This window comes from Micropterus dolomieu, linkage group LG23 (genome assembly GCF_021292245.1).
Source record: "Micropterus dolomieu isolate WLL.071019.BEF.003 ecotype Adirondacks linkage group LG23, ASM2129224v1, whole genome shotgun sequence".
Classification (NCBI taxonomy): domain Eukaryota; kingdom Metazoa; phylum Chordata; class Actinopteri; order Centrarchiformes; family Centrarchidae; genus Micropterus; species Micropterus dolomieu.
The window spans coordinates 22,086,517-22,110,415 of NC_060172.1; the positions used below are offsets into that span (position 1 = coordinate 22,086,517).

General features: G+C 40.1%; 2 protein-coding genes across 7 annotated transcripts; both read left to right on the forward strand.

Moving 5' to 3' along the window:
* Nucleotides 1-3,514: 3,514 nt before the first annotated feature.
* On the forward strand, nucleotides 3,515-8,608 carry angptl5 (angiopoietin-like 5). The gene is made up of 8 exons (XM_046041073.1): nucleotides 3,515-3,734; nucleotides 4,843-5,014; nucleotides 5,145-5,248; nucleotides 5,322-5,415; nucleotides 7,163-7,266; nucleotides 7,343-7,463; nucleotides 7,853-8,038; nucleotides 8,161-8,608. The coding sequence occupies exons 1-8, from the start codon at nucleotides 3,678-3,680 to the stop codon at nucleotides 8,478-8,480; spliced, it is 1,158 nt and encodes a 385-aa protein (XP_045897029.1). The 5' UTR covers nucleotides 3,515-3,677; the 3' UTR covers nucleotides 8,481-8,608.
* Nucleotides 8,609-12,162: 3,554 nt separating this feature from the next.
* On the forward strand, nucleotides 12,163-23,866 carry trpc6a (transient receptor potential cation channel, subfamily C, member 6a). 6 transcript variants are annotated; one of them, XM_046039247.1, is made up of 14 exons: nucleotides 12,168-12,401; nucleotides 13,597-13,925; nucleotides 14,434-14,566; nucleotides 15,834-16,167; nucleotides 17,026-17,211; nucleotides 18,529-18,693; nucleotides 18,807-19,044; nucleotides 19,143-19,370; nucleotides 19,952-20,216; nucleotides 21,228-21,423; nucleotides 22,598-22,798; nucleotides 23,012-23,068; nucleotides 23,389-23,461; nucleotides 23,567-23,866. In XM_046039247.1, the coding sequence occupies exons 1-14, from the start codon at nucleotides 12,262-12,264 to the stop codon at nucleotides 23,692-23,694; spliced, it is 2,673 nt and encodes an 890-aa protein (XP_045895203.1). In that variant the 5' UTR covers nucleotides 12,168-12,261; the 3' UTR covers nucleotides 23,695-23,866. The 6 variants fall into 6 exon arrangements, with proteins under 6 accessions (XP_045895205.1, XP_045895203.1, XP_045895202.1 ...); XM_046039246.1 differs by having other exon boundaries at nucleotides 12,169-12,401; nucleotides 23,386-23,461; XM_046039248.1 differs by having other exon boundaries at nucleotides 12,170-12,401; nucleotides 15,867-16,167; nucleotides 23,386-23,461.
* The last annotated feature ends 33 nt before the right edge of the window (nucleotides 23,867-23,899 follow it).

Genomic DNA, 23,899 nt, shown 5'->3' on the forward strand with positions numbered 1-23,899 from the left:
TGATAAAGCTTATAGTTATGGTTGGCCCAGGTGAGCCCTCAACATCCCTTAGTTATGCTGCTGTAGGCCTAGAAGGCTGGTAAACTTCCCATGATGCACTGAGCTCCTCTCTCCTCCTCCTCTTCTCCATCTGTCTGCATTCTTATCCTATTAATGCATGACTTGACTTCTTTCCTCTCCCTTAGTTTTGTGCTTTCTTGTCCCTCTCCCTTCTCCTTCTGTTGCTTTCTGCAGCTGTTTCGGAGCTGTGGGGTCTGGATCTGTGGTTGCAGGCCACCTGCTGCCCCCGTGTTACTGCTCAACACCCCTTGCTACAATTATTATAGTCTCTATGTTGAACTTGCATTATGCAACAGTGTGTTCTTGTTCCTCCTGCTCTCTTTTCCCCTCTCTCCCTACCTCTCTCTGTCTCTTTAAACCTGCTCTAAATGAAAAGTATAATGAGATAATTTATGTGAAGTTATTTGTTAATTGGCACTATGGAAATAAAACTGAATTGAATTGAATTTGTTATCTTGTATATATCACGGTTACATCCCTTCTCATTATCTCTACCCCAGTATCATGTTTTTCATCCAGTATATTTGCTTACCTTTATTTTGCACATCTCTATATGTGCAACTGTTTGCATCTGGTAAGATGCTAAACTGCATTTTTTTCTTTATTTTTACGTTCTTATTTACAATGGCGTAAACAAACAAACAAGTGTTTGTTGTTCTGGTACTTACTTTGCGCAATGACATAAAGTTGAATCTAATCTAATCTAATCTGCTGTCAGATGGTGTAGAATCAGATGTTTTTAACAAACTTAAAACTGCTTAAAAACTAAGGTGAAAACTGGATGTTGAGGAACTAAAACCAGTTGGTTGTACATTTATTTTTTCCTTCGCCAACTGTCATGATTTACATGCTTCTCGGGGGTGTTGTCAAAATTTAGCTACCTTGAGTGTAGTGTAACAAGAGCTCTGCTTGAAACTGAAGCTTGTGTGCACATTTAAAAATTTCAACTTTTTAGTGTTAAATAAATGTTTCAACAAAAATCTTATCTGATGTTCAGTCTGTTTTAAATAGTCGGTTCAACCAATTACAAAAAATCATTCTCATCTGGAGTGTTTTGTTAGAAACATTTACCTGAATATGACTGATACATTTCTGGCGATGCTTCCTATCTGTATACATTAAAGAGTTGCATTAGGCAAAGGTGAAGACAAGGGAAGCAGATATTTGCAGCTGCCTTGTCCACATTGAAACCAAATATTCAGTATACAGCTTGTGTGTGTCTGTGGTTACTTGAGCCCTTTTTATTGTTGCAAGCTTTGTATTAGCTGGAGTCTATTTATCTAGGTATGGTGCTTTTTATCAGCACTGTACATTCAGATTCATTTTTATTTACCATATAAGATGAAAATTATATGATTTTGACTCTGAACTTCCATTTCATTCTAGACATGTGTTTTAGTCTACAACAAAATGTACTGGTCGATTGTACTACAGCTAAATCAATGTATGAGGAGTGCAATGTATGGACTGTCTTGTTAAACATCATCGACAATATGTGACAGTATGTAATTGTATCTAAAGCATCACATGTTTCTGTGTGTGGAGAATTCAGATGCAAAAGGTCACTATAAGAATAACTGTAATGTAATACAAACCAAAGCGCAGTAGATGGCACTGTCATACCTCAACACCTGTAACATGTCTTAGTTTTCTGTTGTATTTATGAACACAATCATCTTCAAAACCATCTCCACAATCAATGCTGTTTCACCACCATATCAGAGGGCATAACCAGACCAATGACAAAGGCGACTTATCAGGTGCCAATCCACACCACAAACAAAGCATCATGCAGCACCCACAGCCTCACCAGCAGACAAACACAAGGTGATGTAAAATTTACATTCACTTTCACTTTAATTTGACCTTTTTACTGATTGAGTTAAGTCAGCACTCTATAATTAAACCATTGATTTGGCATTCAGGCTATGTTCGATTTGGATTTTGAAATGTAGTATCAATACTAGATTAAGTGTGCACATTTATTTAATTTAGCATTGTCAACACGTAAGTTCTGATATCTTCAAGTTCAAGCATTAATATAATTTCTTTTCTTCTGTGCTGCTGGTCCGGGGGAAGTCTGGTTTGGCCAGTCAGTCTATATGTTCCCCTCATGTATTGTCAGTTAAGTCAGTCTGGTCTTTGTTGAGGTCAGTAAATTCACTCAGTTCTGTTGAAGTTCTGTTTACTGCATTTTGAGTTGAGTTCTGTTTTGTCGACCTCTTTGAGGAACTGACTAAATTATTTCTTAGCCTTTTCTTATTTTTGCAACCCAAAAACCTGTGTCTTGCCGCTTGGTCCCTGACACTTGTAAAAATGGTTTTATGGGGAGTTAGTTAGATGCCAGAACAAACCAGATACAACATGTTAATTAATGAGCTTTAAAGGTGCTGTTAGGTGGATTTGTTACCTTCGGACAGAGGCTAGCTGTTTCCCTCTTCAACATTTTTGGAGACAAGGTTATTTCCTTAGCCTATAACTGTCTGATAAACATAAACTACACCCAGCAGCTGATTAGCTTAGCTTAACATAAAGACTGGAAACGGGGAACAGCTTCCCTGGTATATTTAGCATACAGACTATTACTTTTAACTATCGGACAATTTTGAATGTATTGTACCTACATGCAAGAACACGAGAACTGTCTGCATGTTCTCATTATCTCGCCTGGCAGATGTAGTGGTGTGTCATTCGCATACTGATTTACAAGAGTCTGTAACATAGGACAGACAGATGTGGGGGCCCTGAGGCTGTGGGACCAGGCTTTTCACATTCCTCTAACTGACCATGGCTGTAAATGCACACAAGTTCATAACAACAGCGGACCCTTTCTTTGGGTCCTTCAGCAAAGTTTTCCAGGGAAGCAACAGGACAGCCTGCTGGCTCCAGCTGGACCCTGACTGGAATGTGCTGTTGCCCTTTATTGCCCAACTAAGGGTAGTAATTGGTCTGACCCTGTGGGAGGCTGTTTTCAGATGTATGAGGTAGTGGTCAGAGAGAGAGAGAGAGAGAGAGAGAGGAGAGGTGTGTAACAGGGGGGAAATATGAGCACAAGAGGCAGAGACACCCTGACTTCACCACACCACCTTTAGCTGCAGCTCCTATACGCAAAGACACAAGCAGAGAGAAAGTGTTCCTACATTAAAACAAGCTGCCCATTTCCCTTTCCACATCTGTTTCTCATGCTGGTGGCAGGATATAACCTGTAAAAAAACTATACCTGGTAATAGACACACTGAGGGGGAAGGTAGTCACTTTTTTACCATAAACCTGGAATCCGCAGATTCAGCTATTGTCAGAATCACTAAACCCATTTACACATTCGACCTCCTCTTACAGGGGATGTTGTCATGGGATTTACAAGAAAGAGTGGGAGTGACTCATGGAGGTGGAAAAGGGGAGGCAGTCAGAGAGGAAGCAAGGAGAAAGTGCAGTTTGACAAGTGAGACGAAGGAGCAGATGCAGATGAGACGGGAAGAAGGATGAACATGTGAGGGAAAAGAGCAGACGCTGCGGAAAAGTAAAGCCTAAATGAAGGAGTGGCTGCTGATGACGGAGTAGACAGAGTTCAGCCCCCTCGCTCCTGGAGGAAATAACCACAGTCAGACGAAACTGACATGATGTGGACAACAACTGTCCTGTTGCTGCTTTTGCCTCACCTGCTTTCCTCCACAGTATGTATGATGTGCATGTCATGAAAGTTTTCACCTGGCTTGTTGCTTAAACGTTTATTAGAAATTATTTTGTGGGGTTTGTGAAATACGAGATTTTGAGTGGGGTAGGAGCTGCTTTGTGTGAAACGTAGAAAACAACCAGCCACATCTTATCAACTGGGGGAGTAAGGAATACCTCAAAGTAAAAAATACTCCACTGTACTCCATACAGTATGAGTAAACGAGTAAACACTCAAAATGGTACTTTTGGTAAGTAAAAGTATTATCAGCAAAATGTACTTAAAGTAACAGGAGTACTTGTTATGTAAAAAAGCCCCTTTCATAGTGTTACATACATATTATTATTATTGACATCATTATTATCACTGATGTTTGAAGCATTTTTAGTTGTGAGTGGTTGAAAAGAAGCTGATTTATAGTGTTGGGCTGTTTGATCTGCAAAAACTTCAAATCTTATAAAGTCATTTCTGTCTATTCTGTAGTAGGCTACAGACAGAATATTTCAATGTTCAAGAAATGACGGTCTGTTTGTGATGATGAATACAAATGGGGTAAATAAATATTCATACTATGTTTAAAAAGTGTTTGCTTTTTATAAGAATATTAATCTTTTGGGGCAGAAGTTAGCTCGTGCTAACATGCGCCCCATAAACAAGGCTAAGTCCTGCCCCTGTCTCTCCAATATTTCCTATCTCTCTTAAGCTATTCTATCAAAATAAAAGCTCACCAAAACACATTTTAAAAAGAAGAATATAAAACTGTTAAGGACTTCATTCCAAGCTAAAATTCCTTTATTAGAGGGAGATGTTACACTCCACCACAGTGTTTTTACAGGATTTAAAGACAGGATATTACAGATACACTGTGTGTGTTTGTGCCCATCATGATGTCTAACCTAAAAGTTTGTTGCTCCCCAGATAAGACTGAATGCTTTCATGTATCCACCCGTGGTAAAGAGGTCAGGATCAGATACAGACACTGGTCACAAATTTGTGTCTTGCTCTTTGAAAAGCCTGAAGTCAGAAGTCCCAGGCTAGTTGTACATAATATAATTGCAGATTTCCATCTGCGGATTAAACCCTCACTCTAATTCTCCCTTGATTGCAAGGACACAGGAAACAGCACTCATTTAAACCAATCAGAATTAGTCACTGAGGCCTTCCCTGACGATCCTGCCAGAAACCAGAAACCTGTGGGAGGGGTTAAAGGTTGGAACACATGCTCCATCCCGTGTGACATCACTGTCAAGTTGCTACGAGATGAGAAACATTCAATCTGTGGTAAAAACATCTTTCTCTTTCCTTGTTGTTATATCTCTCATCATCTGTTGCTCAGGATGTTCATGTGTGTGCGTTTGTGTGTGTGTGTGTGTGTGTGTGTGTGTGTGTGTGTGTGTGTGTGTGTGTGTAGGCCAGTTACAGCAGTCTTTGTTGACGTTTGGACGCAGCACCCGGAAGCTGATCAGAGATGCGATAGAGGAGCAGCAGAGGGCCCTTGACATCCTCAGCAGTCAGGTGAAATGGAGTCTTCTTTTTTATTATTAGTAACAGAGTCTCTAAGCTTCTGATTGGCCGACTATGTTCCCAGGTCACAGATCTGATGACCAAAGTACAAACGCTCAGCTCTGAGGTTCAGAGAAGCAACACCGAGATGTACTCCATCAAACCTGTGCAGTCCCACGGTAACTCACACACAAACACATGCGATGACACAACATTAATACATACATGGGACACACATTCCCCCAAATGTGAACATGAATGTTGGTTAACTAGCCATGAGGCGTTCAGCTCAGCCTGTGTGAACAGGTCCAGTTGTATAATGTCTTCTGTGGTTGAGGAGCTGGAGGAGCATTCTGATGTCTGACAAATAACCCAGATGATGTCATTAGGATCATCTCTGATTGGCCTTGAGACTTTACAACGAAAGCCTGCTTTACAAATAAGGCTACATCCACACAATTGCCGTCCACACCAGCATTTTAGCTGCACATCAGAAATGATCTCCGTCTATATTAAAACGACTGAAAACGCACATCAAGTGGTCAATTTACGCACACTGGGCATGCAGGTGCTGGTGTAAACAGGAAGTGGATTGTCTACTCTACAGTTGCAGAAGATTTTACTAAAGATGACAGTTCTTCTAGAGACGGATGGAACAATGGATCCTTAAGTCCCATAATGTAACTCAGTAGTGTCGTTTTGTTAGACACTCCCTGCCTGGTAAACAACCATGTCTTTCAAACACTTCCAGTTTATAACACAGATTTTCTATCATAAAGTTTAAGTAACATCCTCAGGGTTATTTTCTCAACCTGAGAAAATATGTTATTTTCTCCAAAGACACAGACGACATTTCAATAAAGTTTTTACGGGTTAAACTGATCTGTGTGTTAAGTGTCTCGGCACGTCTCCAAACTTTATGAAAGTGCAGTATTAAATTGTTGGTGTGCCCCTTTAATTTGTTGCCCGTCTGCATCTCCAAAATGTCATCTTTTCATGAGAACATGACCTGTTTTTAAGACTGTTTTTAAAGTTTTTTTTCAGCCTAAGAAGTAGGAGAAAATTCTCAGCCCAAAAAGGAGCATTTCTATGGAAGCTCTAAGCGGCCCTCCATTTAAATATTTTTTTACTCTGTTTTCCCATGATAGCGGGATAATTTTCTCGTGATCTCGAGATAACAAACCATAGCTAAATACATGGGTGGGCAGGTGCTTTTCTTTTGGATAATTTCAGAAGTCTTGTCAGTGTCACTGGTTAGCTCAGTTGGTAGAGCACAGGACTCATAACCCAAGGCTTGTGTTTTTGACTCCTTCTCTCAATTAGTTTTTTTTCTTCTTTTGTGTGTTTTTTATTATCCTCTTCAGCAAAGTTGTTATGAAGAGATTCAGGGGAATCCAATCACACATTTCCCGACGGCTTTTTCAAAGGTTGCGCAATAGCCGTCAGGAAATGTGTGAAGTTAAATGGATTCCACTGAATGAGAAGCGCAGGAATTTCCTCTGCCTGGGAATGATGGGGAAATGAAAAGTCCATAGTTTGATCACCGGGACGCACACAGTCCAGCACGTGTTTTATTGTGATCATGTGAAACAGTCTCTTCATAAGAACTTTGTTGAAGAGGATTATGAAAAAAAAGACATAGAAAAAGGTTTGTGTTCAGTGAGGGTCAAGCTTGCAACCATAAAACAAGACTCATATATGAGTCTTGTGCTCTACCAACTGAGCTAACCAGTAACACTATTAGCCTTACCAAAATTACCATTAAGAAACGTTCCTGCCTACCCCTGTGTTAAAGTTTTGTTATCTCCAGATCATAAGAAAATTATTAGAAAGTTATTTGTCCTCAGTGACAACTAAACAGTAGCTGCTTTAGTGAATGTTAATGTTCTTCCTGATGGCAAAAGAGGTTTGTTTTGCTTTGATTAGGACGGGACTGCAGCGACATCAAAGACAACCTTGTATCAGTAGTCCCCAAGATCCCCAGTGGCATTTATATCGTCCACCCAGAGAATACCGACTCTTCATTTGAGGTACATTATTGATTCAGTCATTCAAAGTCTGTCGCTCAATCATCAGTCATCCCTCAAAACACAACATGTGCTGCAGGTTTTCTGCGAGATGGACTACATGGGAGGGGGATGGACGGTGATGCAACGGAGGACGGATGGATTGACTGACTTCAAACGACCTTGGGCTGATTATGTTGATGGCTTTGGAAACCTTGCAGGTTGTATGAAGTTTCTTTAAACAGCGACAGAGGCATACTTCCTGTCTGTCCAAGCTTTAAAACCAACATAAGGGGGAGGTTGAGGTGTTTGGAACAACCCAGTCAACTGTCAAGGCACACCTGACAGTTCATCCTATAGATGTTGGATGGGGTTGAGGTTAGGGCTCTGTGCAGGCCAGATAAGTTCTTCCTTTAATCCAAGAGAACATTTTAAGATGTGCTTGACAACTGTCTCACTTTGAACAAACCCTGCAAATGTTCAGGTTTTATTTTGCACTTTTCATTGATTATAGTAACGGCACAATCTCCATATTTATTTATGTGTGTGTGTGTGTGTGTGTGTGTGTGTGTGTGTGTGTGTGTGTGTGTGTGTGTGTGTGTGTGTGTAGGAGAACACTGGTTGGGTCTGAAGAAGGTATTTTATATAACAAACCAGAAAGATACTCGGTTCCAACTTCACATCGCTCTGGTTTCCCTTGATGACATCACCTCTTATGCATCATATGATGATTTCAGCCTGGACAGCGAAACCGAGTTCTTCGGTATACACCTGGGCAGATATGCGGGCAGCGCAGGTAAAACTTAATAAATCAAGTTAACCCTCAGTAACAAATGTTTTGCAAAATAATTATAAATGTACTGCGTAGCCTATATGTTCACGTTGACATCTACCTGTGTGCATTTCTGTTTTGCATAGGCGATGCATTTCGAGGCTACGAGCAGAAGCAGAACCAGGACACAGCTCCTTTCAGCGCCTCGGATGTGGACAACGACGGCTGTAATCCTTTCTGCTCCATGGACAACCGCACGGTGGAGAGCTGCAGCACTCAGCACAACCAGACGGGTTGGTGGTTCAACCAGTGTGGTCTGGCAAACCTCAATGGCTCTCCTGCAGATGCAGAGCAGAACAGGGGCCAAAGGACGCACATCTTGTGGGACACATGGAGACATAACGGAGTCCCTCACCCCATCAAATCCGTCACCATGAAACTCAGGAGGATTGTAACCAATAATTGACGATTGAAGAGGAGGAGGTGGAGGAGAAGGAAAAACAGAGAGGGAAAGGAAGAAAGCATATATTGTATGAGTTGCACTGCATCTTTGAACAACCTAAAGTTTCAATAAAACAGGATTGAAGGATGAAAGGATGTCATTTCATTGTTTCACCTCAATGAAACCTGTAACCTCATATCTGAAAATATTCCTTAAAGGAAAGTATACCTTTTGACTCTTGAGGACAAATATACCTGAAAATGATAATGCAATCGATTACAACAACATCAAAGTCATCAGAAAAGTTGAACAAAAAGACAATTAAATAGAGTCAATTAAATAACTAATAATTGACAAGATTATTTCACTATACTATTAATAGGACTATTCTATCTGGTTTTGCAAACTATTATAATAATGACAATTGTATTTTATTTGTAATGCATAAATGTCCAGTTTCTGTCATCTACTCCTTCGAGTAGGCCCACTTTATTGTTTGTAAGTTGTAACAAATGGCAACAATAAGGGTTCATAAATAAACTCCAGTCCGCCATTAATAAGAGCAACTTTTGGGTTGCCAAGTTGTGTTTTATAAGAGACAGGAGAATGATTTATTAACGAAACCATTAGTTACAGCTCATAACAACATTTATAAAAGGTGGCTTATTAGAAAATGGGAAAAATTGTAAATATGCCTTGGCATGGGCATGTAATTGTATCTATCCAGACTGTGAGGATATACCTAGAAGTCAGTTGGCCAAACTTTAACATACCAAGCTAAAGATTTAAGTAGTCTCCCATCCAGTCTTGTTTGCTGGGATGAAGCTGTTACACCATGTTACACAGCTGAAAACCCTGGGGAGGTGATTCTTTTGATGCCACCATATCCCGGTGTTAAAGGCGTTATGATCTGAGGTCTCATCTGAACCAGAGTCCTCTGCAGAGTGGGAGGGCGATCGCTTTTATCAAAACAGGAGAAACCCCAGCTGAGAGTTTTAGGGCAGCTGGCTAATGTAAGCAGCTCATATTTCAAACAACAATTACAACAAATATGCTCTGGCAAAATACTGGGCTGCTGTCAGAAAGATTGGGACAGGTTGTGTAAGTCTGTCATGAATTGTGCGTTGGACGAGTCAAGTGTAGGCAAAGCCCACTATTCCTAAGTGTGACAGGCAGCAGCTTTGAATGCATCTCAAGCTGAGTAATCCTGTACTGAGTCTTGTGACTGACTGCAGGTCAAGCTGCTGCTCCTTGTTTAGTGAACTTCCAGTAGATGGTGCTGTGAACCTCTCTCATGTTAGTTGAGACCTACAATATACAGTCTACGTGAATATGTGTGTGCATGATATTTTGTGTGCAGCAGCTCCCTGCATTACTATACTAATACTATACCATACTATACTATACAAATACTGCGATTTCATCAGTAGTGGTCAAAAATCAGACCCAAGCTGTAATAAACTGGAATAATCCCTTCACCGACAAAGACCACAGCAATAAAGATTAAGATCTGGAATATTTTATTGTATGATGAGGATGGAGGAGAGCTGAGAATATGTAGGCAGAATGGATTAAGGGTCCAGATGGAGGGATGAGTGACGCAAGGATGGCTGGATGATGAGGCAGAGTGAGGGGTCAAGGGAAGTGGGGATGAGAAAGAAGAGTGAGGAGTCGAGGGGTGAGAAAGTAGAGTGAGGGGTCGAGGGGTCGAGGGGTGAGAAAGAAGAGTGAGGGGTCGAGGGATGTGTGGATGAGGGTCAAGGGTAGAGAGATGAAGATATGGGGGTGAGGAAAGCGTTGTAGACGGATGGATGGATTGAACACAGCCAATGTTAATGTTTCTACAGGTTAACATGTCCACTTTAAAAGAAAAAGTCTATTCCCCTGCCATAGCTATTTTAACTTCACAGTGCTATGCAATGTGGGTTATTCCCTGGAGCAAAGTCTGCAGAGTTGCAGACATACCGAAATGCGCACAAAGGGCTCAAAAAGTCAATCAGAGAACATTGGCTGAATTCACAGTGGTTCAGCCCTGAGCCCTTGCAGACTCCATTAAAGTCAAAGTCTGTCAGTGTGTGAGGGTGGACACTGAAACCACCATGGTGATGGAATGCCTGTTGTTGGGTACAAGACCAAATACTGCAGGAGGGACAAGAACTGTGAAAAACTTGAAATATTCCTACCAGATCTTTTCACTTTTTATTGACCTTCCCCACCAGTGCATCTCATTTTTAAAGCAGCATTATGTAAGTAACCAGCATCTATATCAGTCTCTGAAATGTAGTGCAGAAGAAGTATAAAGTAAATTGAAATACTCAAGTAAAGTACAAGTACCCTAAAACTGTCCTGATTTGTGTCACCAACATTTTCCTCACCAAACCCCATCTCCTTATTTCATCTTATTTGTGCATAGTAGCACAAACAGATGAGTGTGTCTTTTTGTGTCATTGTGTCTGTGTGTGCGTTTTAGTTCCACTGATTCTGGGGATAACGCTGTGGCTCTTTGTGTGGTCCGGTATGTGTATATTGCCAGGGTAGATGAATCAACATGCAGGCACACACACAAACAAAAAAGGTCTTTCAAGGTGCTTGTTCACACAGCTTCCCCCAATAAGAGTGTGTATGTCTGAGTTGACAGTGTTTACATCCAGATCTGGTCTGTTCTGTTCTGAGGAGGAAGTCTTAACAAAAACTCACTCTGGTGACATTTGTCAGAGTTTACCTCCTTTCACCCTGCCATCCTCCCTGTAAAATGTGCTGCTGTTATTTCATGAAACATCCAAAGTGACTAATCTTCAGCAATCAGGGCCTTAAAAGGCAATTTTTACTGCTACAATTGCACATCAGAGACTCTGCTTTATCAGATATTTTAATGTTGACATGTCTGCGTGACGTAAAAGGGTTGTTTTATGTAAAGTAAGAAAGAAAACAAAGAGAGAGGTAACAAAATCTGTGAAACAGCTAAATAAGGCTAAAAATAATGCACTCAAGTGCATGAGCTTATTTCAATACAACAGATAGCCGTGACTCAACTTTGACTTGCTGGTGAGGAACTACTTGTGTGCATGCTTAAATTCACAGACATGCATAAACACACACACGCACATATGTATGTATATATATATGTGTGTGTGTGTGTGTGTGGAGTGGGAAGTCATTTTTCCCACACTGGACGGGGATCAGTGGAGAGTGGGAGCACACAGGAAGCAAAGTCTACTGGGAATTTAAACCCTGAGGAATCTCATCTGCTGTTCATCAGCCATCAGTAACTCCTGCACGCATACTCTCACACACTCACACGCACACACACACACACACACACACAAACACACACTGACCAAATTCAACATGTACTCTAAACACTGTGGTTTAAAATAGCATTTTACAGCCAGAGCATTCAAACTGTTGGCAAAGTAAATCAGAGAATATTCTGCTTTGTTTATGTACTTACTGTCTGCAAATTAGCCTGTATTCTCAAAACTAATTCAGAGAGTAATATCAGAATAAGAGTCTGTAGATTCAGCTGAAACAACCAAGATAAAAATGGCCATATATCAACAGTGTATACCCTCAGTGTGTTCAGTTATAACACTGAGCTGCCCTCCACATCTGTAAAGTTCAATGTGTCTAGCAAATAAAAGTGTGGTGGGGTCCAGGATGATACATTCTTTCTCAAGCACACAGAAAAAACAGAGGGGTGGAGGGAGATAGAGGAAGGGAGAGAGATAGAGAGTCATACCACAGACACTTGATTTTTCGTTCATATGAGCCACAAGCAGCCCCTCCATTGTTCATCACCTCTGGGATGAACCACAGACCGCCAGGTGTTCATCATAACAGCCGACCTGTGGGTTACACCGATAGCCCCAGGGCTCGGAGCCGTGACAACCTGCTCATGTACGATGACTTTGGAGAGGAGAACTGTTGCTCTGGACGATGCCTCAGGTAAGTCTTTTATTTACATCCCCTTCACAGCCAGATGTGCATGTAGTGGGCAGGTGTGTTTTTGTGTTCATCTTCTGCAGGTTGTGTTAGAATAATAGCAGAATTATGGATAACTTTGTATTTTTTGCTATTTTAACATATCATGTTTGACATGTAATATAAACACTTTTTGTTTATTCACATGTAAAATTTAATAAATTTATTTTTATTAAATTATTTATTTATTTAAATATTCCACTATATTCAGTTAAAGCTACAATAACCTCAACGTGTCTGTAGCTACTTATCATATTGATAGTAAAAACCAAGTTGGAGGAGATCATTTTTAATGTTTGTGATGTTACACAATATCCCTTAAAAGTCTAAATTCTTCAAAAATGATCTTAATGCCACATTAGTATACTTTCCAACATTGCAGTTAACTAGAAAAAGAGATATTAGTTTCTGTGAATGAACGAATGGTCCATCAGCATGATACTACAAAAGTACGAGTAGTGATGTGGTCTCTCTCTAGTGTGAATAGTTTTTTTTATAGTTTTTGTGCACCATTGTGAACTAATGTGGAAGCACAACACATTTCCCTTTAAATTTTGGCGTGTACTCTTTATCTTTATTGGTATCTATTTTTAGATTTGTATGCAGACATGGTTCATTAGTGATGTAGTGTAGTGTAGTGAAAATCTAAACTTGCAAGTTAGTATCTTATTCTAGTTCTACAACTATAAAAAGTCCTCGTTTGATTTTGACTAATGATGTTTTTGACTGCAGTGGCACTCTCTGTAGCAGTATATTTACTGCATGCGGTCAAATAATGTTTATCCTCTTTCTGTCAAATATCAGAGTAGGCTATTTAATATTCACCCTTTTTTTATGTCTTTCAGAGGATTTTCTTGTCAGGTATTAAATGTTCCCAAACTATACTAAATAAAAGCTTGCAGAAGATTACTTGGGATGTTTCTAAGAGAGGTGAAAGCTGTATTTGTTCTAGTATTAAGTGGACATACTCTAAGTAGGATGATTATATAATGGCACCTTAAACCCATAAAAAGCAAATATTTAAGTTGTAGAATGTGAAATTGAGATGAAACTGGGAATAAATAACTGAAGAGTGATTTGCAAAAGGTTTTAAGTGTGTGTGTATATATAAGTTACCATGTGGACAACTTTGTGTTTATGTCCCCTGACTCTCTGGCAGCCACAGCAGCTCTGAGAAACAGCTCATGGCTCGCCTCACTGCTGTTAAACGACGCCAGGCTCTTCGTGGCCCTGCCTACATGTTCTCTGCTCCTTCAATCAGCCCATCAGAGGTTGAGCAACGTTTCCTGGAGGCAGCTGAGTATGGCAACATACCGGAGGTGCGGCGCATGCTGCTCCATGTGCCAGAGTTGAACGTCAATGCTGTTGACTACATGGGCCAGAATGCTTTGCAGCTGGCTGTAGCCAACGAACATCTGGAGGTGACGGAGCTGCTGCTGGTGAGGCCGGATTTGGCCAGAGTGGGTGACGCCCTCCTGTTAGCCATCAGTAAGATGTGTGCATTTGTGGATGCCTGTAGGACTATACATGGGCCAAAAATACTGGAGCGATGGCAGAGAGCTGATAATGGAGCGCTGTGCAGGGGTCAATACTTTTGAATATGTCAGAGCAGGATGTGCAGCATGCTTTGGCTACAGATTTAATTTAATGTGTCCTTTAATGGGCTCTTCCATCACATTTCAAAAAGCCTGCAGACACTTTGTAGCTGCATTAACATGTTATCCTAGAGCATCATGGGAGTGATTGGTAATCAGAAATAAAATGCACACACATGCCTTCACAGTAACCCAATAAAAGTGAATACAAATTTAGGGTACTGTCTGTGACACAGTAAACCATCCTTATTTTGGAAGTCAGTTTATGTAACCTGAACAAAATGCCACTAGTTTTTGGGAAGATAAAGCAACAGCACTGAGGTAAAGTCTCTCGGACTCAGAACCAGGTACAAAACCACAGCAACAGCTTTGCTCTGTGTTTGTGTCTGTGTATGTTGTAGGTAAAGGTTATGTTCGTATCACAGAGGCCCTATTGAGTCACCCGGCATTTAGAGATGCCCATCGTCTGACAGCGAGCCCTGCTCAAGTTGACATGTTGGATGACTTCTACGCTTATGATGAAGACGGGACGAGGTAAGACAGTTAAAAAACAGAGACATCAATAAAAATGTTATGCCCGCGAATAACACTTTAACAGTATGGAGAGTCATTTAACTTAAAACCACACCCAAACTGCACACCACTTATCCAGTTACCAGACAACCACTACCCAAACACAGTCACCCTATGCCACCACCCAATTGGACATTGTGTGCCACCCAGCACGATTGGAAACAAATTCAATCACCTCTCTTATAACAGAAGTAAGAAAGGCCAAAACCCACCTCACACCCTGCCTTGTGATTTCTGTATAATGTTTTGATAAATCTCTGTCAATAGACCTGGTCTTGACTTGGATTTGATTTCTCTTGTTGTTGTTGACTGGTTTATCATCCTCTACCCACCAAAGTGCTCAAAATATTGCCATCTCTGCTGACATCTGACATCGTCCATTTTTAATTCTAAATTCAGGAATGGTTACTCCAAATGCCACTTTCCCACACTCTGGATGCTTTGATCAATCTGTATAAATCTGTAAATATGAACATCATTCTTGTTGCAGATGAGACTTATCTTGACTATATCTCTTGATTTCTTTCTTTTATTATTCAGTATGCATAGATTACGTGCTAATTTGCTGTTAGGTAGATTTTGTTATCTTTGGACAGAGCCAGACTAGCTGTTTCCCTCTGTTTCCAGTCTTTATGCTAAGCTAAGTCAGCCAGCTGCTAGTGGTAGCTTCATGTTTGCCACACAGAGAGACAGTGATGGTATCAACCTTGCAACAAGAAAGCAGTTTAGCGCATTTCCCAGAATGTAAAACCTTTTCTTTAACATGTGAGGAGGAGGTTGAAGTAGTGGATGAGCTAGGGTAGCAAACAGCAGCACAAAAGGTTGTGGATATGATTAGACATTACTAGTAAGGTGGTAGCCAAACTGCTGGTGAAAGAGCCAATGATGAAGCATAAATAAAAACAGCTGATGCTAATTATTTGTGGATGCTGCTATACTATTCTGTTGGTTTTGAGAACGGAGAGGGTTATTTGGAGGAAAAAGCCAAGAGTTTTTAAAGATATTGTTAAAGATGTAAACATTTACCTAACCCATACTTTTTATTGGACCACTTTGTTAAAAATATGTAAACTGTGGATCCTTACAGTTAGGGGAAGGGAGAGATCGCTGGTTACTGAAAGCTATAAAACCCAGATGGTGTTTATGTAGAGCAGAGGACTATGAAAATCTGTTGTGTTAATTTGATAAATCATATATTTGTTGCTATATAAATGTTGACGGTCTTTAGGCTATGTTTATTTGTGTGTGTACATTCCCACAGGTTCTCTCATGATGTTACTCCAGTAATCCTTGCAGCGCATTGCCAGGAATATGAGATAGTTCACACCCTGCTCAGTAAAGGGGCTCGCATTGATCCTCCTCATGATTACTTCTGTGGCTGCGACTCCTGTAACTACCAGCAGCAGTTTGACTCCTTCAGCCACTCAAGATCAAGGATCAATGCCTACAGAGGACTCGCCAGTCCTGCTTACCTCTCCCTGTCCAACGAGGACCCGGTGCTTGCAGCCCTGGAGCTCAGCCACGAACTGGCCATGCTGGCTAATATTGAGAAAGAATTTAAGGTACAAATGTTGTTAAAGATCCTACAGAATCACCACCAGACACAGCAAATGTGATCTGCCTTGCACATTCAGTTTCTTTAATGATTGTGCACATTCTGTTAGTGTGCTGCTGTACACGTGCCCTGAAAACCAGCACATTGTCAAGTACACATAAAGTATATTTTCCATGTCGCCAGCTGCCATTAAAAGCTGCCAGTAAACACGAGAACATTTTTATGAGCCTTAAGAGAGGAAGCAGAAACAAACGTGTTGGTTTGACACACATATACCTGTAATTATTACTAGGCTTACAGTAGGATAGTAGGCTATACTACTGGTACTGTACAATAAATAAATGTCACAATTCAAATGCTCACACAAATCATATACCACTTTTTTTGGTATATCAACAATTTTATGTCTCACATAAATAACTTTATAACATTTTGAGGTCTGCAAACTTTTCCAGAGGTGGTTGGAACCACTGCCAGTTTAGTTGTGAAATTATCTTAAACAAATATGACTAGAGCCAAAATGATGGGCAACCTCTATCTTACACTTTGTGCTATTGCTTCTTTAACAGATGAGCATATTTCTCTTAAAACCTAAAAACTAGAAACTAAAATATGTTGCTTTTTACTGGTAGAATGTTGTCAGATGGGTTTGACATGCAGTTGATTACAAATCTTAAAAAGATTTTTTTAAGGTTAAAGTGCAATTGTAATAGTGACAATGACAAATTCAGTTTTCCTCACAGAATTGCATGCTGTTACTTCAAAACAAACTCCATTACTACATTAGTTACCCCAGCATCAGACCACATCTCCTGCAACACATGTTTCACTCACTGATGCACATTTTTCTTCACTGTGTTCGTAGAACGAGTACTGCTGTCTGTCCACCCAGTGTAAGGACTATGTGGTGGGCCTTCTGGATCTGTGTCGCAGCACCGAGGAGGTGGAGGCCATACTGAGCGGAGAAACTGATTCTGAAGACAACTATAATCTACCAGGTCGCCCCTCCCTCACACGGCTCAAATTAGCCATCAAGTATGAACTCAAAAAGGTTAGTGTGCAGGAATAAATAGAAATAATACTTTGAGACTGATTTCCAACACTCTGGCCAGCCACTTATTACACATTTTGCCATTAGAACCTGACAGCAAGTAATCAATTTGTAGAGAATTGATTACTTGTTGAGTTGGATAAAAATCACAGTGAACATTTACACAGTTTATTTATTTTATTTGAGGTTCATGATGTGAGTCTGCTGTAGAAAAGCAGAAAAATGAATTCACTATGATGTTAGAAAATCCATCCATAAGAAGACTATAAGAACACACTGATGTTGTCAAAGGGATAATGTGTATTTGGTAGATTCTTGAACTAAAAGTCTTGATGTTGCGGCATCCTTGAACGTAGTTTTCAAAAGGGTTTTAACTGTCAACTACATCACTGCATGATGGTAACAAACTTAAAAACATGAACAAATAAAAGCGACCAACTTTCCATCAATTTCATGTTTATTTTATTCCACTGAAAATGATGGCTGGTAAAAAACAATATAGAAACTACTGATGTCTCTGGGAAAAATTTAATTATTACAATTAATGATGTAAAACATACAAATCTATTAATAGTAAATAAAAACTACATGGACCTTCATTTTTAAGATATTTGATAGAAGCTTGAGTCTGAACTCATCTGTCTTACTTTCTATTTTATAGATGTCTAATACTTTTATCAGCAACCAGTTTGTAGTGCAGAAACACTTAATGGACTACTTGATTCACAGTAAATTAATTTTCAGCTATTTTGATAATCGATTAAGCATTTTAGTCATTTATGAACTACCAGCTCTCAGTTTTGAGGATTCTTAGTTTTTACATTACATTTATTCATTTAGCTGACGCTTTTATCCAAAGCGACTTACAGTTGCTATACATGTCAGAAGTCGCACGCCTCTGGAGCAACGAGGGGTTAAGTGTCTTGCTCAGGGACACATTGGTGGACAGGTCACAGTGGGATTCAAACCCGAGTCTCTCACACCAAAGGAAAGTGTCTCATCCACTGCACCATTACCACCCCAACAATGCAATTTGAATATATTTGGGTTTTGAAGTGTTGACCAGACGAAACAAGCATAAATAAACACCAGATTTCCCAACTTGTTTGCATCATGGTGATTTTTTCTCACAGTGCATCTTTGGCCCGTTCCTCTTATAATGATAGGATCAAATTTCAGTTTAGGCAGCAGAATATTTACTGTTAACACTTCACAGAAGCAATAATCATTTTGGCTTGAAACTGTTGTCTTGTTTTCTCTTTCTGTCACCACCCTTTATATCCCTGTTTCCCACTCTGTTATGTCTTTGCCCTTCAGTTTGTGGCTCATCCTAACTGCCAGCAGCAGCTGCTGAGTATCTGGTATGAGAATCTGCCTGGCTTGAGACAACAAACCACTGCTGTCAAACTGCTGGTGGTGCTGGCCGTGGCTATATGTCTGCCTGGACTGGCTCTGGCTTACTGGGTGGCTCCATGCAGCAGAGTATGTTACATTTATGGTCACAAATGTCACTCACATGACATCCTAAATAGTCATTTAATTCCCCTGCAGGACATTTTCTCTCATCCTCCTGTTGTTTCATCTCTCTCGCTAAGGTGGGGAAAGTCATGCGTAGCCCCTTCATGAAGTTTGTGGCCCATGCCTCATCCTTCACCATTTTTCTGGGTCTTCTGATCCTGAATGCTGCCGACCGTTTCGCAGGCACCACGCTGCTGCCAAACATGACCCACCATCAGCTCCCAGGAGGATCCCAACTCGACCCGCTGCTGCTCTACCGCATGACCACAACACCCTTCACGTGGATGGAGATGCTCATTATTTCATGGGTCATGGGTGAGTATTAGACCATCACGATGGAGGAAAGTTGTCATCATGAACCAAACATGATGTCACTCATTGTTTCACACATCATTTGACTTGTGCTACTGCAGGTATGATCTGGACTGAGGTGAAGGAGATCTGGAGTCAAGGGCCGGGGGAGTACCTGGTCGAACCGTGGAACTTCCTGGACTTTGGAATGTTGGCGATCTTTCTTGCCTCCTTCAGCTGCCGCTTCTCCACTCTGAGACATGCTGCCTTAGCCCAGACCTATGTACACACACACTACACAACACTGATTAATGTCACGCTGCCCCCCGAGATACACTACTTTACACTGGGTGAGCATACTAACACACCCGCACAGACTCACAGACCACCACACTTCGTTTAACCTTCATGTACATAAGAAGTTGCTGTAAGTTAGCACAAGGTGGTACATACAAGAGCATATAGCTGAGGTGACGTAATATAAAAATATGATTAAACAGACCAATTTTAGACTGATCCAATTCACAAAAGCAGCATTTTTTGAAGGCAAATCAGAGAAACAGTTGCTTAGTTCAGTGGTTCCCAACATTTTTGGCTTGTAACCCAATACACACAGTCTACCCATCAGACACCGATTGGACATTGTATGTGATAGGAGGATGCGTTGGAGGCCAGAAGGGGATGAACTACCCAACAAACATATTTGTGTTTTCAGTTTGTTTTTTTTTAATCCTTATAATCATAATAAGTTGAGAATGTGAAATGCCTAATGTAACCAGTTTACTAAAATATACTCTTCAATCTGCCTCAAAAGCACAACTGCAGCCTTCTTTGTAAGACTTGCCATTCAAAAAGTAGTTGTGTACAAAAAGAAGAGAGCCAGAGCACAATTATTGAAGTTTACTGATTCACGCTCTGCTTTTTTTTGCAGCACGGATCTACTGGTTGCCGTCAGATCCCCAGCTGGTGTCGGAGGGCCTATATGCGGTGGCGGTGGTGCTGAGCTTCTCTCGGATTGCTTATATCCTCCCAGCCAATGAGAGCTTTGGCCCACTGCAGATCTCTTTAGGGAGGACCGTCAAGGACATCTTCAAGTTCATGGTCATCTTCATCTTGGTCTTTCTTGCGTTCATGATCGGCATGTTCAACCTGTACTCTTATTACCTGGGGGCGAAGCAGAATGATGCCTTCACCACGTGAGACGTGCATATTTACTGTACACACCTGCATCTGTTCACACGTGCTTTTAAATTTTCTCACCTTACAGCAGCTAAGAAAATCATCTTGCATAGACTTAAAGATTGCTTTTGCGGTATGCAGGCCGCTCCCCCAGGGCCCCAGAACCCAAACCCTGATAAGCCCCCATAAAAATTTGTTTGGAACCTTGCACTACTTTGGAAACTTGCACAGTATCAACATACCAAAACACAACATAAAAGCATCAGTATTAACCTTGATGTGGGTCACACTCTATTGCCTGATTTTACAATACTCACATCATGGATAATAGAGCACCTTTAATCAAATACACTGACAAAGATACTTCAAAATAGTGCTTCATCAACATTTTCTGGCTTGTAACTCCTTAAAAATGAGGCAGTGTCTACTTGGTACTCATACTCGTATCACAGATTATGGCCTTAATGTGGATAGGAGATGTCAGCAGTGAAAACAAAAAGTGGTTTTTCTTTCTTATTTTAGTATTAGTATTTTTTTTGTGAAATATATCCTGTATTTTAAAATAAAGGCAAAATTACAGAAAGGTCAGATCCAAAGTCAAATAAAATAGAAACTCAGATTTACCTTGGGAACCATTGCAGGTGTCCTGACCCCCTGGTTGGAACCACTGCTTTACAGATTTTCACACAGTTATAATAAATAGGAAAATAAATATGATAAGGTGGATTGACTTACCTAAGAAGGTTCTAAGTCTTTGTAAGTAGATTTTCATACTGTAGTAAAATGAATGGAAATCAATGACTGCTCAAAAGCATGGGAATCAATCTAAAATCAATGATATACTTTGAAATTGGTGAGCAGTGATAGAAACTCTGTGTTGAACGTTGTAAGAAAACGGCCTTAAAAGCTTTTTTTCCTGTTGCTCTTCTCACAGAACATCTCAGGTCTGATGATTAATGGTTTGTTTGAATTCAAAAATAACTGTTCCTCTCTCCCTCCTCCATTTCCTCCTCTGTGCATCCGTCCAGCCTGGAGGAGAGCTTCAAGACGCTGTTCTGGGCTATATTTGGACTGTCTGAGGTCAGGTCTGTTGTGATCAATAATGGACACAAATTCATTGAGAACATTGGTTACGTGCTGTACGGGGTTTACAACGTCACCATGGTTATTGTGCTGCTCAACATGCTCATCGCCATGATCAACAGTTCCTTTCAGGAGATCGAGGTTTGTCATCAGAACCACATCATGTGCTTCAGATACAAGCTCAGCGGCCTATTCTTATAAGGTTAAAATGTTTCTTCAGTTTTTGGTGGGAGAGGAGTAATGTAAAAGTAAAGTAGTAGTAAAAACTGAGGTTAACCACAATATTCAATATACACAGAGTTTATTTGTCACTGTCACATTAAGATTTAACACTTAAGATTTAGGTTTGACTCCTCTGAACATTTGAACACATTTAAACACATTTTGTGAATGGATGAGACTTCGATGTAATTTTCCTAATGTTTAGGTGAATAGGTAAATCATCTCCTGAAAATCTTTCAAACAGAAAGAAAACTAAAACAGTAATTAAAACAGTACTGTCCTTATTTTTACATCCAATAGCATGCCATTTTATTACCATACTACAGAGTATATTCTGATCTTGAATCTAACAAAACTGATTTGAAAAGATAAGGAATTACACCAATTAATTACTGCAAGTATTGATCACATGTCAACTGGTTCCTATTTTATGTACAGAATCTACCTACACACATTTTTGATCTATAAAAAATCCCTTACATTCACGATTGCCTAGAGTAACATAATAAAACTGATACCACTCTCATGTTTGTGCGCAGCTGATTAACTTAGCTTAGCTTAGCACAAAGAATGGAAACAGCGGGAAACAGCTAGCCTGGCTCTGTTGCCTGGAGCAGTGAGGTGTTGTTGTTTCATGAAGCGATGGCTTTTTATATATTATTATTCTTCTTTTGTAATTTATTTGCAGCTTTGGCAATATTGTTGTTATATATTCATGCCAATAAAGTTGAATTTATATACAAAAGGTCAAAATTTAAACTTCACTGTGACATCATGATGTTCATGAACGCAATATCTCAAGAACGCTGTGAGGGAAATTCATCAAATTTGGCACAAATGTCCACTTGGACTCAACAACTGATTTGTAGGTCAAGGTCATTGTGTTATAATAACGTCCTGGAAAACATTTTGGGCCGTTATTTAACACTATAACTCAGGAACAGAAGCGGAGATTGTGACCATATTTCACAGATAGTCAGACACTCAATAAGTGACACTTTTTACTCAAAGGTCAAAGGTCATTGTGTCGCATGTTGTAAACCTGGATGTAAACTGCAACTTCACTTGGGGCATTTCTTCCCCTTTTCTTTAGGATGATGCTGATGTTGAGTGGAAGTTTGCTCGGGCCAAACTCTGGTTCTCGTACTTTGAGGAGGGAAGGACGCTTCCTGTGCCCTTTAACCTGGTCCCCAGTCCAAAATCTATTCTGGGTCTGGCTATGGCCATCAAGTCCTTGCTCCTGCAGTATGTGGTAGGACACAGTATGGAAAAAACTGCGACACAGCTCAATCAGGTACAACACGGAGAAATACACACAGAATGTACATTTCCTCAGCTTGAACAGTAGTGATCATAAAATCAAGATGGAGCTTTAAAGGCAGAACGTGAGCACCTCCCAGTGGTTGTACTGCTGCACCATAGGCTCCACCTCAGAGCTGAACTCAAGTTTAACCTCAGAAATGTCACAGTTCTGTCCAATGAAGTTAATTTCTGCTTAATCTTTCAGCTCGGAGAAGAAAAGACTTCAGGATTTGGTGCTTCTACAATTCCAACCAGATATCAGGTATGTGTGTGTTTCACAACATATCAGATACAAACACATTTTTGACTTTATATTTATGCGACAGTTTCTTATTATTCAGCAGAATTTTTATACACAAAACAAATGAAAAACTCATATGATACATTACTACCCAGCATTAAACAATTACAAAACGTAGGCATTTCTCACATGGAGCAATGCAGCAATTGAATTATTTTCTGAAATAATCAGTACTTCTGGATCTTATACTTTTAAACTGAATAAATATTTTCCCATTATAGTATTGTTAATTGTACCTGTTAAAAAAATTTACAAACTTTTTCCATCACTGGTTTCAGAAGATCATGAAGCGACTGATAAAGCGTTACATCATCAAAGCCCAAGCAGACAGAGAGAGTGACGAGATAACTGAAGGTAATATCAATGGACAAGATACTAAATAAAGCTAAGCTTGTTTCAATTGCTAGAGCCATTCTGGAAATTAAACATTTCTTTAATGCTTTTATGTCTGTTTTTCAGGTGAGCTGAAAGAGATCAAGCAGGACATCTCCAGCCTGCGGTATGAGCTGCTAGAGGAAAAATCCCAGAACACGGAGACACTGGACGGACTGCTGAGGAGGCTGGGAGAGATCGGTACACCTTCATAATAGCACTGCCAGTCACCCTGACGTGTACATTTAACTGTACAGCTCAAAGAGTTTTAAATTCTTAAATGCCTGCTCTCCATCACTGAATGTAGATACAGTACAGTAGTGATAATACAACAATGAATGTGTGTATACGAATATATAATTAAACTGTAGCTTGCTGATAGAATGATTGAGTGCTTTTTTAATAATTCATGAAAAATAA